At 43.4% G+C, this 24,922-nt stretch overlaps 1 protein-coding gene across 1 annotated transcript in view; it reads right to left on the bottom strand.

Moving 5' to 3' along the window:
• The window catches only part of ABCA4 (ATP binding cassette subfamily A member 4), a 153,939-nt gene extending 134,749 nt beyond the window's left edge, over positions 1 to 19,190 (bottom strand). Inside the window, exons 1-4 of the mRNA XM_029617528.1 lie at positions 19,154 to 19,190; positions 10,984 to 11,073; positions 6,257 to 6,497; positions 538 to 677 (exon numbers count right to left, since the gene is read on the bottom strand). Of these exons, the coding sequence (XP_029473388.1) occupies positions 538 to 677; positions 6,257 to 6,497; positions 10,984 to 11,073; positions 19,154 to 19,180 (498 nt within the window). The 5' untranslated portion in view covers positions 19,181 to 19,190. The remainder of the gene's footprint in view (positions 1 to 537; positions 678 to 6,256; positions 6,498 to 10,983; positions 11,074 to 19,153) is intronic.
• Between the last annotated feature and the right edge of the window lie 5,732 nt (positions 19,191 to 24,922).

Raw genomic sequence — 24,922 nt, 5'->3', positions numbered from 1 at the left:
ATCCTTCAATTCTGCCATGGTTTTGGTTACTGCTGCCTTCGCTGGTTGGCTCTATTCCAGGTATCCACCACCCTCCTCATATTTCAGATGGCGGAAAATGCAGCTTCTGCCATCAGCTGATCTCTCTTTGACGTTATGAAAAATGAAATCATTTTATCTAACAGATACACAGTCACATATTCAGTATTTTCCTGCAATGTTCTTCATTGGCTCCAAAGTCTCATTAAAAACTCCAGTGTTTGGGGCACAGGAAGCGGAGTCAATGCCTTGACCGTTGTTTGAAGGAGCACCTAGGTTCTTGGGGGGGGGAAGCAAAAGAAGCAGAGCCCGAGCCAGGGCCTTCAAAGGCTGCCCTAGGCTCTGCAGTGCTGCCAGTGCTAAAGTCAGTCAGGCCTAGAGAAGGGAAAGGTTTCACAGTGAGGCATAAGGAACAAAGAGCACGCGCATTAGCAATGGGCAAAAGAATATCCCCCTTTTAAAAATCTGCACAGGACGCACGTTAGACAGGAGAATAAGGACATTATCACAATTTCTTACATTCTTGAGGATCTGCTTCACAGCAGGGGAATTGGGCACATAGAGGATTTTTCCCATCAGTAGCGGCTTCATTGCATTCCAGGCTATTTTGGTTGCAGGATTTGATTCCAGGCTTTGCATCAATGCATTACAAAAGGGCGCTAGAGGAAGAAAGAAAGGCAGCCTTCATGGGATCATAGCCATCACTTCTTGTTCACGAAACATGCAGCCTATAGCCTGCTGCCAGAATTGCAAATAGCTGATAGGCCTGAAACAATCCATCACAGGAATAACAAAGATCTTGTTGACCATGAACAAAATAGTGCTGAATCAATGTTTTGTTTTGGGTTTGTTTGTTTTTTTTTACCACAGGGAGAGCAAAGGACAAAATATGTTCTGTGGGTGTTTGCAGTTAAATTAAAAAAAAAAAAAGAAGAATGTAAGGATTATGAAACTTGAAATTATAGGACTGATCTTTATTCATGATTGCTCAAGAAGGATATGAGAAAAATGTTCAGTTGCCCTCTCTCCACACGTTATTGTCTGCTTCGCTGAGGACGTGGAATCTAACTCATATTCAACCACAAACGGATTGGCAGACCTGCAGGACTAGCAGCACATGCCTGAGGGAATTCTCCAGACTGCTTCTGCCGCCACAGGGACCTTAGTAGATGAAAGTGTGGCCTGTAAGAGCAGCAAAGCCAATACACCGCTGCATCCATTGCATCCCTTATTGAGGTCTATGTTCAAAATTGGCCCTGCCCAAACCTGGGGATTAAATATCGCCCCTGCCGACAAGGTGAGATTGATATTCAAAGGCATTTTATCCAGATAGCTTTTGAGTTATCAGGATAAATGCATACCTTTAAATATCACTGGCACTTATTCGGATACATTTTTATCTGGATTGGCATTCCAGTACAGAGTTGAATTAGCCAACAAGCTTATATGGAACTAGCTGAAGAGATTATTCAGCTAACCTTAGGCAAGGCCAAGTGGACGGTTAAAGTTATCCTGGAATGTGTTCCGGATATCTTTAACTGGCTGTATTCAAAATGTAGACAGTTAAGTTCTGAGCAGAAAAGAAACCCCACAAAAACCACAGCCAAGCAGGCCTGGTGTCCTGATCCGGCACCCACAATCCAAATGCAACAAATCTCCTCTACCCCCTGAGCCCCCTAAAATATGTTTCAAGTGTTGAAAGCCTATAGGCCTGAAAAGCCTCCTTCCCCGGCCCTCCCTGAATTGGCCTAATTGAAATGTAACTAAAGGCAGAATGGTTGTTCCCAGCTTCCCATTCGCAGTAAGGGGGGGTTGGGGGGGACGGACAGGAGGGTCAGAGTTTGTTTAACAGTGGATGCTGCTGCAGGAGCCCTTCAGTTAAACTTTATCCAGGTTGCAAAGTGGCTCATATCACATCTGACAGCAATGCTCCTCCATTCCTAGCATTGCTGCCAGAGTGACATCGGATGCCGCGTCGGGAGTGTGGTTAGACACTACCGACCCCCAGATCATCCTTGGGGTTTTGTGGGGTTCCAGGTTGGTTGGGAGGATGGTGCATGGGTTGCTACTATGGTGGGCCCAGAGCCGGTCCTTTCACTTCAAATATCTGGGGGGGGGAGGGGGAGAGGGAGAGACCTCATGCTGGCAACTTTTTAAAATTATTTTGGGGAGTTGGATGGGTGAAGGATCAGACACGACGCCTCTTATTTTAAAAATGATTTAGGGCAGTGGGATGGGGTTAGAGGACTGGGGCCGATGGCCTTTATTTGTGGTTTTTTTTAATTAACTTAACTGGCTTTATTCAGTATGTAGCTGGTTACATTTAAAGTTATCCAGGTAAACTTAGCCATAGAATGATTAATCTTATTATTATTTATTTCCATTTGATATTCCACCTTTTCCTAGAAAAGGCACAGAGCAAATTACAAAGAAAGATGTGACCTGCAGTACATATATGAGGGAGGAGGTGGCGAGGCGGGGGCATAAGAATATACAACTGGGAACTGAACAATGCAAAGCAATATTCAGTGTGCAATGATTTCACAGCATTGGGAGGAGAGGGCTTAGGGCGGCGGATTCATGCCTTCCCTTTCTCCTGAGTTTTTGGACACCTTCAGGATTTGGCACGCAAGGCCCATGCTGATTTTGCCTATCCCTAAATCCCGCCCCGATTGGGAGGATCCTTAGCAGTAAGATAAACACAGCACATATCTGCGAATATTCGATGGGTCGGCTAAAATGATCGGGTACAATGATCCGCATAACTTTTACTGAGTATATTCAGTTGAATATCATTGACAAGTTATCCGGCTAACTTTACCCAGATAACTTGTGCACACATCGGCTTATTGAATAAGGACTTCACTGGGGTGGGTTTTTTTGGGTTTTTTTGTAATAATGAATTTGAACTAGAAGAAAACATTTGTCTTTCTCAAAAATATATTTTTAAATTTTGGGCGTAGAATTTCCCCAGGAGTATTGTAATGGTACACCATACCCAGAGCTTCGGGATTTCAGGGATTTTAATTAGCCAATCCACAGAGAATGGGAGGAACTCTGAGCTACTGGCAAGGCAGACTTCTTGCGGCTGCCACTAGTCACGTTAACACAGCAGCGCCTGTGGTTGTTGCCACCGTTACCTGCATTTGCAAGAAGTCAGTGATGCAGGCAGCTCAGAGTTCCTCATGGGCTCTAAGGATTGGCAAATTTAAATCCCCAAACAAAAGAAAACAGATCACAGATTCCCATCCCACTCATCCTGCCTCAAGCTCATTACCACCACCCTCTTCTCACCCACCCCACATACGCTTACTCTCTCCACATCTTCTACTCATTCCCACCAGTTTCTCTCTTTCCCAACTTGTTAGCCCCCTTCCTGTTGCCCCCAGCAAGCGGGTCCCCCTCCCCTCTCTTCTCCAAGCAGTCAGTCTGCTGCCCGTAGTCTGTTAGCCAGAGGTGGCCCAGGGAGACCCCAGATGGGCTTGGCTTAGCCCAGCCTCGTAGGCCATGTTTTGTTTGTTTTTCTAAGGAAACAAAAACACCCCAAAATTTTCAGTTGTTTTGTAGGGACAATACACTTGTTTCAGGTGATCTGAACCAAAATGAAAATAAGCCATTTCGGCTAAGCACATACCCATAAGAACATAAGAACCTGCCATACTGGGTCAGACCAAGGGTCCATCAAGCCCAGCATCCTGTTTCCAACAGTGGCCAATCCAGGCCATAAGAACCTGGCAAGTTCCCAAAAACTAAGTCTATTCCATGTTACCATTGCTAGTAATAGCAGTGGCTATTTTCTAAGTCAACTTAATTAATAGCAGGTAATGGACTTCTCCTCCAAGAACTTATCCAATCCTTTTTTAAACACCGCTATACTAACTACACTAACCGCATCCTCTGGCAACAAATTCCAGAGTTTAATTGTGCATTGAGTGAAAAAGAACTTTCTCCGATTAGTTTTAAATGTGCCACATGCTAACTTCATGGAGTGCCCCCTAGTCTATTATCCGAAAGAGTAAATAACCGATTCACATCTACCCGTTTTAGACCTCTCATATCCCCTCTCAGCCGTCTCTTCTCCAAGCTGAAAAGTCCTAACCTCTTTAGTCTTTCCTCATAGGGGAGCTGTTCCATTCCCTTTATCATTTAGTCACCCTTCTCTGTACCTTCTCCATCGCAATTATATCTTTTTTTGAGATGCGGCGACCAGAATTGTACACAGTATTCAAGGTGTGGTCTCACCATGGAGCGATACAGAGGCATTATGACATTTTCCGTTTTATTCACCATTCCCTTTCTAATAATTCCCAACATTCTGTTTGCTTTTTTGACTGCTGCAGCACACTGAATCGACAATTTCAATGTGTTATCCACTACGACACCTAGATCTCTTTCTTGGGTTGTAGCACCTAATATGGAACCCAACATTGTGTAATTATAGCATGGGTTATTTTTCCCTATATGCATCACCTTGCACTTTTCCACATTAAATTTAATCTGCCATTTGGATGCCCAATTTTCCAGTCTCACAAGGTCTTCCTGCAATTTATCACAATCTGCTTGTGATTTAACTACTCTGAACAATTTTGTGTCATCTGCAAATTTGATTATCTCACTTATTTCTTTCCAGATCATTTATAAATATATTGAAAAGTAAGGGTCCCAATACAGATCCCTGAGGCCCTCCACTGCCCACTCCCTTCCACTGAGAAAATTGCCCATTTAATCCTACTCTCTGTTTCCTGTCTTTTAGCCAGTTTGCAATCCACGAAAGGACATCGCCACCTATCCCATGACTTTTTACTTTTCCTAGAAGCCTCTCATGAGGAACTTTGTCAAACGCCTTCTGAAAATCCAAGTACACTACATCTACCGGTTCACCTTTATCCACATGTTTATTAACTCCTTCAAAAAAGTGAAGCAGATTTGTGAGGCAAAACTTGCCTTGGGTAAAGCCATTCTTTAGTATCCCCCCACCCTCCGGACCTCTCCAACCCCCCCCCAAATTTGTAAGTACTTGGTGGTCCAGTGGGGGTCCCGGGAGCGTTCTCCCGCTCTCGGGCCGTCGGCTGCCAGTAAACAAAATGGTGCCGATGGCCCTTTGCCCTTAGCATGTGACAGGGAATCTGTGCCATTGGCCGGCCCCTGTCACATGGTAGGAGCAATGGCGCGGGCCATCCAGTGCTCCTACCAAGAGGGACCCGGAGATGGACCGAAGGAAAAAGATAGTGAAAAAAAGCAAAAGAACAAAATTTTCCACAAGGTAAAAAGTCTAAATTTTAGAGCTCAATTAAACTGCAAGGCTCACAGCTCTGCGGAAAAAAAAGAGACTGAAGAGGGATCCCGCATGGATGCATGTTATAGGGCATGCTGGGAATTGTAAACACTATATATATGATTTTTACCCGTGAACAGTACCTTACAGGTACACCTGGTCATGACCTACTTCACTAAACAAGTGATTGTCTTTAACGATTTATTGTAACTGAACCTTTTGTGGCACCTGTTAGAATGTACTATAGTATGCACCCACCTACATTAATTTAATTTTATGTGCCTACATGTAAACCGTTGCGATGGTATAGAAAAGATTTTAAATAAATAAATACAAAGTCTAGAAACTTTGACATAAGTTTTCCGCATCGGGCTCCATCTGATGATGTCATCCATGTGTGAGGACTACCATCTTGCTTGTCCTTGGAGAAGATTGAGGTTTATAAAATCATGAGTGGTATGGAATAAATTGAAAGGGAAATACTACTAGGACTAGAGAGGTCACTCCATTATACTAATTGATAACAGACTTAAAATAAATTTAAGAAAGTAATTTTTCAGTCATCACATTATTGAAAAGTAGAATGTGTTGCAAGAGAATGTGGCCAAATCTAGTAGATATAGCTGAGTTTTACAAAAGATTTGGACAAATTTCTGGAGAACAGGACCATTAACAGTATCTGCCCTGGACCAGGTAGACTTAGGATCACAATAGGGAATGGATCTTCTCATTTGGATCTGCAGAGTACTTCCAAGAGACTTGGACTGGCCACTGTTGAAGACAGGATGCTGAGCTCAATGGACCATGGGTCTGACCCAGTATTGCACTTCTTATGTCATTGTATTATTATTCCAGCCTAGCAGTTAACACTATGATTACTCTGCAATAAGGCGCACTAGAGCATATATCTGAAAATTTGCTTTTGAATTATCTGCAGAATTACAAATTTATATGAGAACTTACTGGTTGTTTTATCATAAAAATAAGTGGTTTCCTTCTTGGTAGTGTTGACTCCCAGGAAAGCTTTGTAATTATTATCTTCATACCAGTTGAAGGAGAACACTCTGGCACCTCCTCCCTCAGGATATCCACACAAGAGGTCAGAGAGGGAATCCATGAGCTGACTGAATGTGGTGGGTCCTCCTTCATGTACAAGCGGCTGCAGAGCCCACAGCAGGTCTTGGATACTCTGCCTCTGGCTTAACTGAAATAGAAATAAATGTCCCTTATTAACAACAATTATCTAAGTTGCTCCGTTCCAGCCATTATCACTCCTAAAGCAGCAATGGTCACTGAACTCTCAGTAAGTGAACTTTGGAAGTAGGCTGAGCCTCAAAAGAGTGGAGCTGCCACCTAGTAGTTAGGGCGGCAGGAAACCAAGGTTTGAATCCCACTGCTGCTTCTTGTGATTTTGGGCAAGTCATGTCATCGTTTATTGCTTCAGGTACGAACTTAGGGACCCATTTACTAAAAATGTCCCCCCATTTTGTAGGCAGAGAAAGTGCATCAAGCTAGGTAGAGAGCACATTGTACAAATCATTCAACCCCTCTTTTAGCTTTCATCGCTCCAAATGACAGAAAATCTTCAGTGATGTCAACTTTGCTGTTCGTACCTCTGACTGTGTATGTAAAACTGCCCTCCCCCAAACCTACCACGTGTTGAAAGTGCCCCCTCTTACAGTGTTATAAATAGTAAAGTTACATATTGGTCTCTACAGAGGTTCTCTCTCTTTCTCCCTCTCCCCCTCACCCAAACAGCATTTGTAATAAAAAAGAAATTACATGCAGGAGCAGTGAAATTAGCCTAACCACACCCCCTATTTTTATTTATTTTATTTTTTTTTTAAATCAGTCACTATTTTTGATATATTTATAGCTTTTTGATGAATCTAGGTCATAGATTGTAAGCCCTCCAAGGATTGGAAATACCTGAATGTAATCTGCTTTGAAATGGCTGACACTCAAGAAAGGCGGATTATAAAATAAAAATATACTACTGCTGTCTTCTTTTTAAGCCTTAATGCTCATTTTTGCTGTGCAAATGTTTAGTAGGATAGATCACCCCAGAACTCCCCAAAAAACACTTGTATCCCCTCTTGAGCAGCTGATACATTGCTTGAACAAGGTGTGAGAAAATGAGAGGCTGCAATCCAAAAATGCTTTTGTTTGTTGTAAAGAAATTATGAAGCCTGAAAAACTTATTTCACTTCCAGGAAAGTAACTGTACTGGTTATGCAGACTGTTCTGTGTTTTACACATTTTTATTTATAGTTCTTTTCTGAAAATTACAACATGAGCCTGTTCTGATTAATTTTCTCACCGGAGTCGATAGTTCTTTTAATAACATCGGCATTGTGAGTGCTCTGTCTGAAACGCCATATACACTCTCACAGGGGTTCATGTCTTAGCTCTTACCAGCTAAGACATTTATTTTATTTTTCCTTCTCTGAAGAAAACAACAAAGCCTGCATTTTCCTTTTAAAAGAAGAGTGAGAGCGAAGGCTCAAGGATCAGTGCTTTCGCTTTGCGCTTCCAACAGAGTTCAGTTCTAAGCTGTATCTTCTTCCTCTGTGGGTGACAAGTTCTCAAGATCTCTGAATTGCTGTTAAAAAAAAAAAATCATACGAATTGTGGCTTGCTTCGGAATTTGTCCAGTGCGAGCAAGACCTGCATTAATAAATGGTGCTAAAAATGGGAACCAGAGGGTAAAAACTGGTGCTCAGACTTAGCAATAGGTAGGGAAATGAGTGGGCAGCTCAGATGGATCTGGAGGTTGTTGTCTCCCATTGCTTCCTCTCAGGGAAGAGTGAGTGAGGTAAGCACCGAGGATCAGAGCAGAGCATTCATGGTAACATTACTGCTCAGACCTGAACAAATTCAATGTCCCTTTTATGTGATTCCATGTGTACAATGTTGGGTGAATTTTTAAAGAGTTGCTACTTTTAACCAGATATCTTTGGGATAATTTTCAGCCACAACCTAAGCCAGATGAGTTGTGGCTGAAAATTTGCCCAACCTTAATCTAGCTGGCTACAATATGGTCCATCCGGACTGCCTAGTAAGGTGTTTACGGTTATAGCTGCCTTCTGTTTAGGACTGTAACCGCCTCTCTGTGCAGGTTACCCCCCATGCCTTCTCTTTCGGATTGTTATTGGGCAGGTTACTCTGTGCTCGTATTAAGGTTAGTAACTGCTATTCCATGCAGGTTACTCCTGTGCCTTCTGTTTAGAGTTGCAGCAGATGCTCTGGTAGGTTACCCCCAAAAGTACAACTAGCTCCTCAGTTTCTTCCTCAGCCATTAGGGATCCCTCTGTGTTTATCACATGAGCTTTTATTAAATCCTGTTACCATCCATATCCTCATCACCTCTTCCAGGAGAGCACTCCAGGCATCCAGCATCTGCTATAGACAGGTCCAGGCACTCCAGTCCCTAAAGAACCCCCTACCACTCACACACGCACAAAAGGCTCCCCAAGCCCCTCTTCCTGTCCAATGTATCAAATGCGATTCCAAAAACAAAGCGGTAGTCGGTCTAAAGTAGCCAAGGATGTGAGAAAAACAAAACAAGGCCGATGCCTTGGAAAGAAATTTATTAAATATAGTAATACCCGCCCGACTCTGGCAGAGTTTCGCCCTTCGGGCTACATCAGGGGCTTTCGAAACTGAATAATTTATAGATTATGTACTCGGGCACAATGTGCAGTATTCAAGTTGTACACTGATGCGATAATTTATTGAGTGAATGTGGAAATGATTATTGGATCATGCCTTGTAAAGTCATCCTCGAACAGTATTTCTATCCTCCGTTTAAATCGGACGGAGCACTGCAGTCTCTTTAGCCATGGTTTGTGTAGGGTGTAATGCTGCAGTCGTGCTTCAGCTTTCACCAAAACCGTAAGCGCAGTGTACTCAAATCTGTAACTTTACTATTTATACCATTGTAAGAGGGGGCACTTTCAACGTGGGGTAGGTTCTTTTTTTGGGGGTGGGGGCAGTTTTACATAAACAGTCAGAGGTACGAACAGCAAAGTTGACATCACTGAAGTGGATGGAAGACTTTTTTTATTCAAAATTAAATAAGGTTTAATGTCCACACAATTAAAAAATGTTTACAAACTATGAATACCACCCTCCAAAAATCTGTAACTAAACTATGCAATATTTAGCAAAAAAAAAAAAAACATTTTCAAGTTTTTTAAATTTTTGAAGGGTGTTCAAATGATAAGTGCTTCAGACAGGACCAACTGCTGGAGCTGTAATGCACAGCAATGTATAATCATCGCACACCCAACGCGGGTGTAAGCTGGCAAGTCAATACACAAGTCACGCCAGGTTCCAAATATTTATGCACATTATTCCATTTTGAAAATGATTCTGGCAAACCATTGTACACACAATTACAGGTGCAGTTTTTACCAAGAGAACCTATACTCATGCTTTTTAAAATAAAAAAAAAAAGTAGTCCTAACCTCATCCAGACTCCACTCTCTGCAGCATCTCTCCTCTATACACGTACAAGAGTGCTCATACAGGCCGATGCAATACGGACGCGCTAAAAATGCGCATCCAACATGGGCGCCCGCTTCCCTAACACGCGCCCATCCACCTCTCCCGGGCGCGTGATGCAATAGCAAATGAGCCACTGCCAAAGTGATAGGGGGAAATCGTGCGTCCCTAGTGCCTCCCTGGCATCGGGCACCCAGGAGAAGTGGCTGTGCACGGGTTGGGAAAATGGACGCTCTTTAATTCAGCATCCGGTTTCCTACCCTGACCACCGGTAAGACTTTAAACTTTTTTTTTTTTTTTTTTAAACTTACTCCTTTGTATGGTTCCTCCAACTTAATATCACCATGATATTAAGTTGGAGGAGCTACAGAAAAGCAGTATTTTCTATTAATTTTAGGGGCTCCTCAAAACTTAAAACCTGCTCCGGGGCAGGCATTAATTTTTGAAGCTGAGTCTAAAAAAGGATTGGATAAGTTCTTGGAGGAGACTTCCATTACCTGCTATTAAGTTGACTTAGAAATTAGCCACTGCTATTACTAGCAATGGTAACATGGAAGAGACTTAATTTTTGGGTACTTGCCAGGTTCTTATGGCCTGGATTGGCCACTGTTGGAAACAGGATGCTGGGCTTTATGGACCCTTGGTCTGACCCGGTATGGCATGTTCTTATGTTCTTATTTAGTTTTTACATAGGTAGGTGATAGCTAATAGCATCTTCAACATGAATTTAATGTGATGAGTGCTATTATCTACATGCTGGTTTTTGACGCGCATTTTGGACGTGTTAACCCCCTTATTGCATAAGAGGGTATGGATGCGTGTCCAAGTGCTCGTTAACCTGTGCGCTAGGCTCAGCGCAAAGATATTGCATCGGCCTGATAGTGTGTGTGTGTATGTGCACGCAATTATACCTGTGACTGGTCTTGCAGTTTTCTAAGGAGCCAGTGTTGTGTGTAAAACAGTACTTTTCCTGCAGAAGTCCCTTTGAAAATTACCATCCCAAAGCTATAGAACAAGCTAATTTTTCTCCCCTCCAACCTAAATCTGCCTCTAGGACTGTCCAGAATTTGAATGGTGCCCGTCGTTTTTAAAAGCTTTGATCTAGCCTGCTAGATGGCTTTGAAAGTCTACCCTTGCATGCTCTGTACTTTTCAGAGTAATTAAATACGGGACTGAGTATGTACCTCTCGCAGTGAGTCAGTCACGTTGGATAGGACTCTCCCCCAAAATTGCAGATCTATGCCCGGAGAACTACTCTCTAGAATGCTGGGAAGCTGCAAGATAAAACAAAGTACAGATTGACTTATTTTTTAAAATGTTATTTACTTCTGCGTAGGGTTCTATCCAATAACTATAGCAACTGTGAAGAAAAATCCTTCCCAAGCAATACAATTTCATGATTTATTTTTATTTATTTAATTTATTTATTTGCTTTTATATACCGACATTCGATCGAGATATCACATCGGTTCACATATAACTGAACAAATAAGTCAAGATCTGCTTATTTTACATTTAAAGCAAAACAGCATTAGAACCACCCAGGCAGTCTGAAGGGAGCTCCATGTAACAAAACATTTTGACACCCCCCCCCCCGCTTAATTTATCTGATTATTCTATTAACTACTTCAAATGTTCGGAGGCACCTGCTTTGCCATGGAAGGTTTTCCCCTTTTTAGGTATTTAGGAATGTCTTTTTCTTCTCAGTCAACCTCACAATAGTGAAAAGGGTATGAAGTATTCTTATTTATTGGAATGCATGTTAATGACTTTTTGCTTTAGATGTGCTCTTACCTCCCATGGAGGTTAATGGGGTCATTTTTTTGCTCTTTTCTGCAATCACCCACATTGTCATCCTAACTCCTCCTGCTCTCTAAGGGTTGATAGCAATCAGTCCTCCTCCCAGACAATACCGCACAGAGCCATGGTTGTGAGTCGCATTCCCAGCATGCCAACAATTCTCCAGTGACCCTAAAGTGCAGCTCCGTATGAGGGAATGGCGGTGGCAGCCTCTCTAAGGGAACACAGCACCAAAAGGCACCATTACCAGAGACACAATCTCCTGACCTAAGTGGGAACCCTGGACATGCCTTTACCAACCTTTGGCCTTTTGAGGAGATCCCAGATTTTTTACATCAAACTCTCTTAAGAGGCAGAGAGGAGGGGTGACTTTCCTTAAGAAAAATGTACTTTAAAAAAAAAAAAAAAGGAGCTACATCATCAAACTTAAAAGGGCTAGACTTTACTTTAACCTTAATTACATTTCATTGGAATTCTAGATTTAAATAAATGTGAAATTTCTATATAGATTTCAAGGCAATGGTAAATTATTGAAGTGCGAACCCAGCAAAACGTATGCAACATTGTATGAGCCCCAAGTTCATACCACAGCTGTCTGGAGAAAGATGGAAGTAGGAAGCAAAAGAAAAGGAGAAGACGACCTAAAAAGAATTGATGGTCCAAAAGAATGTAGAAGATGACTAAAGATTAATGAGATCATGGATGCTGGCTTGAAAGACATTGAATGGAAGGTCTGTAACAGTTTTTACTCAGCGCTGGGTTCCACTGCCATGTAGATCCTATAGACTAAATTAACAAGAAATCATATTAAACGTTGTTACTACTTGCTAGAGTTTTCATGGCCAAAGCCTGTAAAGGGTGTGGGATTGTGTGTGTGTGTGTGTGTGTGAGCAGGGGGGTGGCACGTGTGTGCAAGGCTATAAGGTTTGCCTGTACCTAATACTCTTCCCTATCCATGGGTTTTGGGGTGAGGTGAGGGGCATGTCAATTTTTAAAAATATAGATTGCAGGACAGAGCTGGGCTTTATTTGATGGGCCCAGGACAGATACTGAATGAATTGGGGGGGGGGGGGGGGGGGGGGGGGGGGGGGAGGGAGGAAGCACAGTAATTTTTCTAACCGGGCACCAAAAAAGCAGCCCTGAGCATGATTTTGCCCGAATTTACTACCAAATTAAAGGTTGCCAGAACCACTCACCCATTAGACCACATGGGTTCCCAAAACTTTCAGCTGGGGTCAATAGTGCCTGAAATGGCAGCACTCTTCAGGTGCCAGGAGCAGCAGCAGCAGTGGAAGTTATATGGGGTCCACGAGCCAGCAGGCATTCACAGGCGTTGCAGTGGGGCTGCAGCCTCACAGGAGTTTCTTTGGTAGCACGAAACCCTGGGTGAAGAGGGATTGGGGATGCTATAGGGCCTGTGAGCTTGCACTGACTCACAGGCCCCAGAGTGACTTTCATCACCAATGCTGCTGTCCCTTGAAGAACACTATCGAGACAGGGATTAACTATTTTTTTTTAAATGTATTTAAAAGTATTTATTACCCACCCTTCCTTCGTTTAGAGTGGGGTACAATATGAAATAATCAGAAATAGGAAGTGAGGAAAGGCAATGCACAGTCTGGGGGGGGGGGGGGGGAGGAGGACAAGCATTGAGGGAATGAGAGGGGAGGGGAGGGCTGTGTGTGTGTGCAAGCCGGTGGAGATTGCCACTGCTCCTCTATCACCACTAAATCTATCCAAGAGAAAAATGTTGCCCCTATCATCAGCCTGCCCTCTCTTCCCACCTGTTGTCATCTAAGTTTGGTCTGGGGCTGAAAGCAAAATGTTGTTGCTGACCCTGGCCAGGGTGATGTTTGGAGAAGGGATGGATCAGATGCAGGAGAGGATTGAGGTTTAATTTAGCTGCAGAGGGATTCGCTGTGGAGTGCAAGAGAGTGGGGATTGACACAAGATTGACCAGGGGATGTAAGAGAGGAGCCTGGGGAGTGAGAGGGGATCAGCTGGGAAGATAAGAAAGAAGGGCTGGAGGGGGAGAGGTGAGAGACAAGGGTTGGGCAATGAACATGAGGAGGGAATGGGGGATGAGATGACAGAGGATCGGTTGGGGGTTATAAGAAGAGGTTGGGGTGAGAGAAAATCAGCTGGAGGGATATGAAAAAAGTGCTGGAGGGAGGCTGAGGTGGTGAGAGGAGCTGGGGATCAGCCGGGGGGGGGGGGGGGGGGGGGGGGGGGGGGGGGGGGGGGGCTCAAAGAATTGGTCCTTTGAGAAGGTGGAGATTGAGGAAAGGAAAGAATGGGATAATTGTTGGAAGGAAACTGCACCTCTGCTAATTTGTTTTAGTCCTCTGGGGCCATGTGAATTTTCAAATGCTAAAATGGGGTCACACTGGCTAAAGGTTTAGAAAGCCCTGTATTAGGGGTTCGCCTGGAGCGCAGCAATTTTGGGAGCAGCACAAAGAGCTTCATCTGTGCATAAGCATGGAAGGCTCTGCCCAGGCCCAGATTTAGACATCAGCAACTTGGGGAAATGCTGTACCATCATCTGCGCTTTTCGCTGCCATGGTGTGGAGGATCCTACAGCAGCAGCAACCCTGACACAATTCAGCGCGAGGTCTGTGAGCTCTCACATTCTGAAATAGCCTGCATTGACCCCGCCTTCTCCTCTGCACAGGATTCCGATTACCATGGAAACCCAGGCAAGGGGTGGGGCCACCACAAGACTTTGCAGCACCTGAGGGCTTGCAGGCTGGAGTTGCTGCTGCTATGGAGTGGGCACCTCTGAGGTAAAGGTGGGGACATCAGGAGCAGGCCTGGATTTAATATGCCTAAAATGGCAAAAACCGGGGGAGGAGGAGGGCAGCAGGCCAGGTGAAGCCATTGTCTCCCAGATGTGCTGAATCTCACTCAGCAGGAAACAGCCTCTGCTGCCTGCTCCAATCCTCCCTCCCCACCCAATGCAGAGGAGAGGAGGGGTGAGGCTGGAAGGGACAGAGCAAAGAAAAACTGCCCTACTGTCCTGTGCAGGGAACAGGAGGAGAGAGGGGAGGACAGAGCACACAGAAGGGAGCAAAGAAAAGCCACTCTGCTCTAATCCAGTTCCTTCTCCTCCTGTCTTTCAGGGACATGAAGTGGAGGAGATGGGTCTGGAGCAGGCACAGCAGACTACAAAAGGCTGTGTCATAGACCTTCTGCTCTGTTGCCCCTTGTCTTGGGGGGGGAGGGGGGAGCAGGGCACTTTCATCACAGCCTAAGTGTGGCACAATTCTAAATCCCTCCTTGTTTCCTGCTACAGTCCTTCTCCCTTCAGGCAGTGTGCGAGAACTGGAAGGGAGGGGTGAGCCTCCAACACAAAGGGGCCGAGCACACTGTAAAACACACACTCCCCACGCGGTTAAATAGGCGCTAATCCACCCCCTAATGCAAATGCATGTGAATGAGCCTATTACTCATTCACTCCGCATGCAAAAAAAAAAAATAAATGTGAGTCTCAGACGCACATTTATCGCTCAGATATTAACGCCTGCCTGGAGCAGGCGATAAAAGCTGAGCGCAGGTAAAAGAAGTACAGAAAAGCAGAAGAAACTGCTTTTCTGTACTTTTTTTTTTTAAAGTAAAAAAAAAAAACAAAAAAACTCGGCAGACTGGCGAATTATGAAGACCAACGCCGATAAACTCGGCATCGGTTTTCATAACCTGCCGTCTGCCAATAATGAAAACGGACGCCGAGGTCACGCGTTAGGAAAGCGGGCGCTGACTTTTCAGCGCCTGCTTGCCGCACTTTTATTTGCATCGACCCCAAAGAGCACAGTAAGAGCGAGCCACTCTGCTCCCTAATTCAGCGGGCAATGCAGTAAAGTGCCCCCCCGCCTAGCACACAGGTTTACATGCATTTTGGATGCCCTAGATTAGCACCCAATGCAATAAGGAGATTAGCACGTCCAAATGTGAATCCCATGTAGACGAATCTATTAGCTATTACCTTCCAATGCAAAAAATCGCTGGGTGCCCAACGCACACTGTTTAGTGCGGCAAATTTATCTCCAGCTCCAGAGGCGGCATAAAGTCAATCCGCGAGTCAAGGGCTCATGAGAAATGAAAAAATACAGTCCCCTGTGGCTCCTCCTGGTTAATATCATTGTGAAACTTAAATTTACTGCTTGCTGTGTTTAAAACTAGGCTTGGTTTAAACAGAAAATAAAATTCTGGACGCACAATACACACACAATGGCAAGGGGAGTTCAGCTATGGGCGTCCAGCAAAATCGGTCGGAAGTGGGATAAAAACAGACCCTCATATTCAGTGCCCGTTGCAATCGTGTGCACTCAATGCTTTTGATTGCTAGGGACGCACAATTCTTTCCTGGTGTGTCCTTTTTTACACGGCCCCTCAGGGTGTGGCTGTGCGTGTGTTAGGAAAACGGTCACTCAACAGAGGCGCCCGATTTAATGTGCATCTTGTGACATCATCCCCTCGGTTCTCTCCTCTCCTCCCTGTTATTTTAAATGTCCTTACATATCCCTACAATCTACAAAGCCAGTGTTTGCAAGGCTCCTACATCATTTGGAATGCTAAACATCATCCAATGTAAACAGCAAAAGGATATCAAAATTCATTTGAAAGCAATAAAAACGAGTCAACAAATACCCTATAGGGAAACGGGAAGATGCCAGATAGTTCAAGCAGTAAAACAAACAAAGCTGTTCCTTCGGAGTTGTTCATGCAGTAAACAGAGAGAGTCTCTTGCAGATATGCCTCTGTAATAAGAAGGTTTGTCCATTGGCAAATTATTTATTACTATTATTCACAGTGCTTATATGGTGCTCTGTCCAGGGCACAGAACGAGCCGATGATAATATAAACAGAAATCTGTGGGAAGTGTGGGGGCAGCCCCTCAACATCACATCAGTGTGACTCTCCGTCCCTGCCTCCCTGGGAACAATCCTCTACCCTCTTCCCCTCCAGCCAGCAGGGGTAAAGGTGCTCAGGCTAGGGGCACGTGAGATGCAAGTCCAGCCCTGAGCGTGGACAGGTCCGAGAGCCGGAGCGGCAGCAGCTAATCTTGGAATATCAGCTGCAAAGGCCTTATCAGAAGTGGCATCCCAGCTGCAGCGATGGAGGCCTGGCATCAGACTGCTTAGGCCCTTATTCAATTTATATGAAAATGAAAAGAATTTTGTAATATGTACAGTAACTTCATACCTAGAGAAATGATCTCATTGGTCAGAATTTTGTGAAGGAATAGTGACATCTTTGCACTGACTTTAATTTTATTCTGAATTTTTTTTTTTTTTAGTCTAATCAGTGAGGATTAAGGTTTATTACCTGTTTCTATTTTCATCAGTCAAAAAGTACTTGACATGTGAAAAGTATATAAAAAGCTCTGCAGTATAATATCTGGACGTGAACCTATAGTACTTTTCAGTGTTCAAGGCTGAGAGATATCTACACCTCTTTTTATAGAACAAGTAGTAAATAAAACCGGTAATATTTCTTCCTAGCTCATCCATCAAGTGCTCTTCAAAATCTTCTTCTTAAAGGTTTTCCTACTATTCTGTGCATGGCTAAAATATTTAGTGACCTATCTCCCACTAAGTCAATAAACACTGCAACAAACAGCTGAGAACAGAGACAAGTAGCTGCTGTTACGTTCTGTCTCCTTAGAAAAAGCATTCCATGCAAGTCTGAAGACATGAGGCACTATAAAGGAGTGCACTGTACTGTAGCACTATAATAGTATGCTATTATAGTGCTACAGTACAGTGTTTTATACCCTTCAGAGGAGCAAACTGAAGTGGTTTTGTAGCTGCTTGTGTATTCTGCTCCCTGCTGGCTTTTCTTCCAGCTGAGGCCTAGCAGAAAGCTGCTGAGGAAGCATTGGGTTCCTTGGCCAAAGGCTGAAGTGTCACTGCAGAAGTCCAGTGGCCCAACAAGCCCTGAAATCACGTGGCACATAACTTTTTTTTCCTTTGAGTGCTGTTCACCTTGGAGCAATATTTCAAGGCTGCCAACTCTGGAGTCAGCTGTGTTAGACGTTATTTGCATGGACAGCCAACTCTGAAACAGTCAGGAAATCTATGTTTGGACTGTGCTGAAAAGCACATATTAAAATAGTTGTCCTCTTTATGTTTATAGTTTACATAATTTCATTTCCTGTGAAGGAATCAACACACCAACCAGCTGTAATAACAGCAGCGCTCCAGAAAGACTCACTTTACTCATCTGCAGCTGAATAAACCAGATGTTCAGACAAAGTCTCCAGTTACTGTTTGCTTGTCAGTAACAGGACTTCACTTTATGCCAAAAACCCCAAACTCTTCTCGATACCAACATTTATTTATTTATTTATTTATTTATTTAATTTCTTTTACTATACCGATGCTCAAGACTAGGTCTTGTAGAAACTGAAAAATTTCTTGCGGAGTCATCTGGGAAGTTTTATATGAAAACACTGCATATGTACACTGGAGGAACAGCAGCAGATGGCTGACGGGAACTGTATAATTTGCTGAATGCTATAGGAGACGAAAATGTTTGATACTTTGTCTTGCTGCTTGCAATGTATACTCTGTGCAAAAAGCTAGCAAAGGCACTAAGAAACATACATGGTGGAGGAGAAGGCTAGTGATTAGAGCAATAGGCTGAAAAAGAAGGAAGCTAGGGCTCAAGTCATATCGTCCTCCTTGTGACTTTGGGGCTCATTTACTAACTTGTGTTAGACATTTGCCGTGTGGTAAACACCTTCATGCAGTGATAATGTGCGGTATTTTGCCCAGCAATGTGAATATCGTAATACTACTACTACTAAACAGTTCTATAGTGCTACAGGACAAATGCAGCGCTAATCAGCTTATGACCAGGCAAAACCAAGTAAATTGAAATCTGCAAGCTGTGTTATTTGAAACTAAAGTTAGCTACAACTGAAGAATGTAAAGTACCGTTCCCTGGGAACATGAGGATGTTAATGCAGGGGAGGATTTCATCCCCTCCCCCAATCTCTCAAGATCAGAAGCCCCCCTCTTCAGCATCATGTGGATGACCCCTTCTCTTTCAGTTTTTCCTTCTATGGAAAATGTTTCCTTCTGGTACTTCATTGAAGCCTGCTAGATACTGGAATGTTTGCATCATATCTCCCCTTTTCTTCTTTCCTCTAGCGAGTACATTTCAACTCCGTCAGTCTCTCTGCGAAGGGCACCGTTCTGGCCACCCTCCTTTAGTAGATAGGTGTGGTCTCCAGAACTGGACCCACTACACTCAAGGAGAGGCCTTGCCAGACTGTAAAAAGGTGACAGCACCTCCCTCTGTCCTAGTGATGCCTCTCTTTATGCATCCAAGTAATCGATTAACTTTCACAACAGCTTTGTCACACTGCCTGAGATCAGAGATGACACCTCCGTGCCACCTTCATTTCATCCTTTGATTTCTGCATCCTCCTAAATACATAATTTTGCATTATTTTTTTTTGCATTCACGCATAGCAGAGTTCTTTCTTGGACAGCAAATAGCAGTGCCAGATCAGGCAAAGTGCTCAGTTATTTCATTCATCCATATACTTACATATACCTGCACTACATAATGCTGCATGCTCTGAACATGTGTTTCATCCTTCTGAACTGTTTTGGTTTTTTTTTCCCCAACGTTGAACACAGTCTTTTGAAACCTGCTATGATCATTAACTAACCATTCTTCTGGAATAGGCCATACAAACAGGTTTCTCAAACAAACAAAACAAACAAAAAAAAAAAAAGACACAGCATTCTTCAGGATAGGAACAGCAATCAGGACCATGAAGTGTTGGATCACCAGCAATCTGGGTTTAAAGAGAACCATAGTATAGAGACTTTCGGGCCGATTCAGTAAAGTCCGCGGGAGAGCGGACGAACGCCCACTCTCCTGGCGCGCGCACAGGCCACTCGCTTTTCTATACCGACGTTCGTTATCACATCACATCGGTTTAAAGAGTTTTAGAAAGGAGTTAAAAATATGTTTTTCTGAGGTTTTTAATTTAGAGACGTCTTTGCTCTAAGTAGTGATCAGAATATTTTTATGTACTGACTTATTGTTTTTAATTTATTTTATGTCTAACTATTTGTTTTTATGTTATTTTATGGCTAATTTCATTGTAACTCACTTAGGATTTATATATATGCAAGTCATACATGCATTAAATTAAATTAAACCCTTCCCGGAAGGACACAAAATATAAGAGGGTTTGACATCTCTTAGGCAGTTTCTCCAAATGGGTTTATTTTGCGCATACTTTGACTGGATTGAAACTCATAAGATTTGCCATACTGGGTCAGGTCAAATGTCCATCAAGCCCAGTATCCTGTTTCCAACAGTGGCTAATCCAAGTCACAAGTACCTGGCAGGATTCCAAGCTGCTTATCCCAGGGATAAGAAGTGGATTTCTGCAACTCCACTTTAATAATGATTTATGGACTTTTCCTCCAGGAACTTGTCCAAACCCTTTTTAAATGCAGCTGCACTAACAGCTTTCACCACATTCTCTGGCAAAGAATTCCAGAGCATAATTATGTATTGAGTAAAAAAAAAATATTTTCTCTTAGTTTTAAAGTTATTATTTAGTAACTTCATTGTATGTCCCCTGGACTTTGTACTCTTTGAAAGAGTAAACAACCGATTAACTTTTACTTGTTCCATTCCACTCATTTTTATTTTATAAACCTCTACCATATCCCCCCTCAGCCGTCTCTTCTCCAGGCAGAAGAGTCCTAACCTCTTTAGCCTTTCCTCATTGGGGAATCGTTCCATCCCTTTTAACATTTTGGTTGCCCTTCTCCGTACTTTTACTAATCTGCTATATCCTTTGAGATGTGGTGACCAGAAATGCCCAAAATAGTCAAGATGAGGTTGATCTATGGAGCGATACAGAGGCGTTATGATCTTCTCTGTTTTATTCTCCATTCCTTTCCTAATAAGTCCTAGCATCCTATGCTTTCTTTGTTGCTGCAGCTGCACATTGAGCAGAAGATTTCAACATATTATCAATAATGAGGCCTAGATCCTTTTCTTGAGTAGTGGACTCTTAAAGTGCAACCTTGCATTACGTAGCTATAATTTGGATTACTCTTCCCCAATGCATCACTTTGTACTTGTCCCCATTAAGTTTCATTTGCCATTTACAAGACCAGTCTCCCAATTTTGCAAGGCCCTCTTGCAATTTCTCACAATCTGTTGTGTTCCGCGGCCATGGTAGGTCACGGCCGCGGTCCCCCTACCTTGCCCGTGACGGCGAACCGCCACGGGAGTCCCGGGGAAAGGTCCCAACTTGAGGCCCGTCGCTCCGGTATGGGTCCCCGTGCTGCTCGCCGCAGGGGGAGCCGTCCCTGCTCCCCCCTCGCGGCATCCAGCAGCGTTTTCCTCCACGGAGGAAATCCAAGATGGCTGCCACCATCTTTAGGCATGAGGCCGCGCTTCCTTGGCTGATTTAAAGGGACCTGATCCCTTTAACCAGCTGCAGCTGTTCCCTATCAGCCAGAGCAGGGGAATTATAAAAGCCAGCTTTCTCTGCTCATTCCTTGACTTGGCAACGTCCTTCATTCGTCAGGTCTGCTTGCTTCGGTGAGTCTTCCTGTGTTTTGGATCCGCATTCCTGTCTTGTCTTGGTGTTCCTGGTTTCTGACTTCGGATCGGCTAGCGGTGATTCCTGGTATTGACTTCGGATTGACAAGCAGTGATTCTCTGGTGTGTGACTTCGGACTGGCAAGTGATGATCCCTCTGTGTGTGACCTTGGACTGGTAAACGACATCCCTCTGGTACTTGACCTTGGACTCCTTCTTGACCGTCGTCTTCAAGGGCCCGCCTAAGTCCCAGCAGCCCGGGTCCCTACGGGCTCCTCCCAGGGGGACCACGGGTCTCCAGGGGTGAAGCTCCATTCAGCCCTTGCACCGAGCTCCTTGACCTCTCAAAGGTCCACCTAAGTCCCAGTGGTCTGGGTCCCTATGGGCTCCTCCTGGGGGGACCACAGACTTCCAGTGGCAAAGACACAGCTCCTCTCTTCTCGTCTCTGCGTCCACCTCCACAGTCGCCTCAGTCTCCAGTGCCGAGGGTCAGCTGGTCACATCTCCTGCTCTGTCTCGCCACCCGACGGGAGAACCTATGGATCTTCTCCTAAGGTATACCATCCTCCTTAGGTATACCATCTTCTCCTAAGGTATACCATCAGTCCAAGGGTTCACAAGCCGAGCATAACAATCTTTTTGTGATTTAACGAATTTGAATAATTTTGTATCACTTGCAAATTTGATCACATCACTTGTTCCCATTTTCATGTCATTTATAAATATATTAAAGCGTCAGTCCCAGAACAGATCCCTGGGGCAATACACTATTCACTTTTCTGCATTTACCATTTAGCCCTACTGTTTTCTTTTTATTAACTAGTTCCCAATCAACAATTGGACACTGCCCCCTATTCCATGACTTTTTAATTTCCTAAAAGTATCTCATGAGGTATTTTGTCAAATAGCTTTCTGGAAATCCAAATAGATTATATCAACTGACTCACCTTTATGCACATGATTATTTATACCCTCAAAAAAATGTAACAGATTGGTGAGGCATGTTGGCGTTGTCCCATTAATCCATGCCTATCTATATGTTCAAAAACGTTGTTCTTTATGATAGTTTTTACCATTTTGCCTGGTACAGACATCAGATTCACTGGTCTGTAGTTTCCTGCAACACCCCTTGATCCTTTTTAAAAATTGGTGTTGTATTGGAAACCCTCCAGTCTTCAGGTACCAAAGACGATTTTAATGATAGTTTACAAATTACTAATAGCAGGTCTGCAATTTCATTTTTCAGTTCTTTCAGCACTCTGTGATGCATACCAACTGGTCCAGGTGATTTGCTACTCTTTAATTTGTCAATTTGCCCTATTACATCTTCAAGGCAAATGGAAATTTGTTTCAGTTCTGCTGAATCGTCACTTTTGAATATCATTCCTGGCATGGGTACCTCTCTTACATCTTCCTAGTGAAGACCGAAGCAAAGAATTCATTGAGTCTCTGCTATGGGTTTGTCATCTCTACATGCCCTTTTCACTCCTTGATCATCTAATGGTCCAACTGATTCCATTGCAGGCTTTCTACTTTGAATGTACCTGAAAAAGTTTTCATGAGTTTTTGCTTCCATGGGAAGCTTCTTTTTAAATTCTCTCTTTGTCTTCCTTAGCAATGCTTTGCATCTAACTTGTTAGTACTTATGCCGTTTCTTCAGTCAGATCCCTTTTCTATTTCTTGAAAAATGTTCTTTTTGCTATTATAGTCTCTTACCTCACTTTTTATCCATGCTGGTAGTCGTTTGTGAGCCATGGCATGTTGGGGATGATCTTAATATTTCAAATTTACTGCTAAAGCCCTTCTTAGTAATTGCATTGTACCAAAGAAAGCCTCCTTTGGGAGTTCATAAGGTGTAATCTTCACAGGCAACATCAAGATACACTTAAAAATTCTTCTTAATCAGACCAGTCGCACCCAATATAATTGGAACTATTTCTTTATCTTTCTTCCACCTTTTCTTGGTCTCTGATTGCAACTATTGGTACTTAAGGATCTTTGTTTTCTCCAAATGATCTACAGAATAATCGCTGGGTACTGACTCCTCTCAGCAATGCCATTCTTATGTTCTTCTCCTTCACCACAATATCTAGTTTTCATGCATTGAACTTCCTGTCAGTGAGAAAAGGAATGACCCAGGTGATCACAAGTTCATCTTTCTCTCCTCTTCTATTAGGGTTGTGCTCCCAGTGTATGTTTGGTACATCAATGTTATAATGTTTGGCCCCTGTGGGCTGAGTGCCAGTTTCTCGCCAGGGTTCTATCACAAACTGAGGTCAAGCAGATGGTTTAGTGGACTTGGGTCCAGAGGTGAGGTTTTCATTTTTCTTGGCTGGAAAGGAACTCTGTAAGATAGGTCTTCCCTCTATGACCCCTTCTGACCACTTCTTAGAACTCTCACAAGTAAATAAAGCATAGGCTCACTCCAAAATATACCGGTAATCAGACATTCATTTTTATTGTGTGGAGGTTACCAGCAGTCAGATGTTACACTTGATCGCAGAGTACCAAAAGAGTTTACAGATTTCTACAACCAGATGGTAACAGCATTAGTTTCCAACCCAAACTAAGACTGTAAGCCCTCTGGGGATTGGGAAACACTTACAGTACCTGAATGTAATCCGCTTTGAAGTGCCAAAAAGCAGAATATAAAAATCTAAAAATAAACAAACAATGGTTGATGCACATTACCCATTCCAACTTTACTTCTGGAACAGCACTATATAAAATGTGACAAGTGCCTCGCATCTCATTATTCCATGCCATCCTGTAACAAAAGCCACTTTATTATTTCCCTTACTGAGTATCTAAATACCCTCCCCCCCCCCCCCCCCCCCCCCACCACCGATATTCTCCTCCTACCTCCCTGGAGTCTCCTCTCTTCCTAGGGCTGCTCCCATAAGTAATCCTTCAAGCCCTGGCAGGGTTTCCTTGGACTCCCAGTCAGACCTTCTTGGGTCCATCTCCTTCCATTACTGGTAAGAACTTCATCCAGTTGTCCTCCTTGAAGAGGAAAGTACCTAAAGAATCCTGTCCCCATTGCAGAGGCACCCCGGGTCCATCCCTCTTCTCCCAGGGAGTTACTTTCAATTGCTCCCACCAAATCTTGAACTCAGCATTTTAAATAGTGGAACATTCCCTCTACAGGACCTCTCCCCCCATCCTTCTTAAAGGAGACATTTCCCATCAGATTCTATTAAAAACTTCACAAATTACTAATTATCTTGTGGTATCCTAAATAGCCACTAGACAGCATCATATTATTTTATCATACCTGATACCATCTAGCTGCTGTTCAGGATACCATCCTTTCCAAACATTGAATTTAGCTGTAACTGACAGCTTCTGCTTTCCTATAGTATATTCATACCCCCTTTATTCTACAAATTTAGCATTAGCACCCAAGTAGACAGACTCCCTCCAGGGATTTCTCAGCGATGGAAAGGGCTCCTTCTTGGGAGCCCCATCACACAGAAAAACTGTTTAAAAAAAAGTAAAGCTCATCCAGTAAAGTCATGGTCTCCAGACAGGAAATGATCTCAGTGCTGTTTGACCTTGCTTTCTCTCAGGGATTCGACATGTCTGATTTATATGCTGAATTGCAAACTATTTGCAAATCTTAAGCCCCAATCCTCTTTTTTGCTTTTTTCATTTTTGGAATAAAGTTTTCTTGCCAAGTAATTCTTGAGGTTAGTATCACTTCTCTGTTTCACGTTCAGCTTTGTGTATAGATGGCAAGGT

Source organism: Rhinatrema bivittatum, chromosome 10 (assembly GCF_901001135.1).
Source record: "Rhinatrema bivittatum chromosome 10, aRhiBiv1.1, whole genome shotgun sequence".
NCBI classification, from domain to species: domain Eukaryota; kingdom Metazoa; phylum Chordata; class Amphibia; order Gymnophiona; family Rhinatrematidae; genus Rhinatrema; species Rhinatrema bivittatum.
This window is presented reverse-complemented; position numbering and strand designations above follow the sequence as displayed.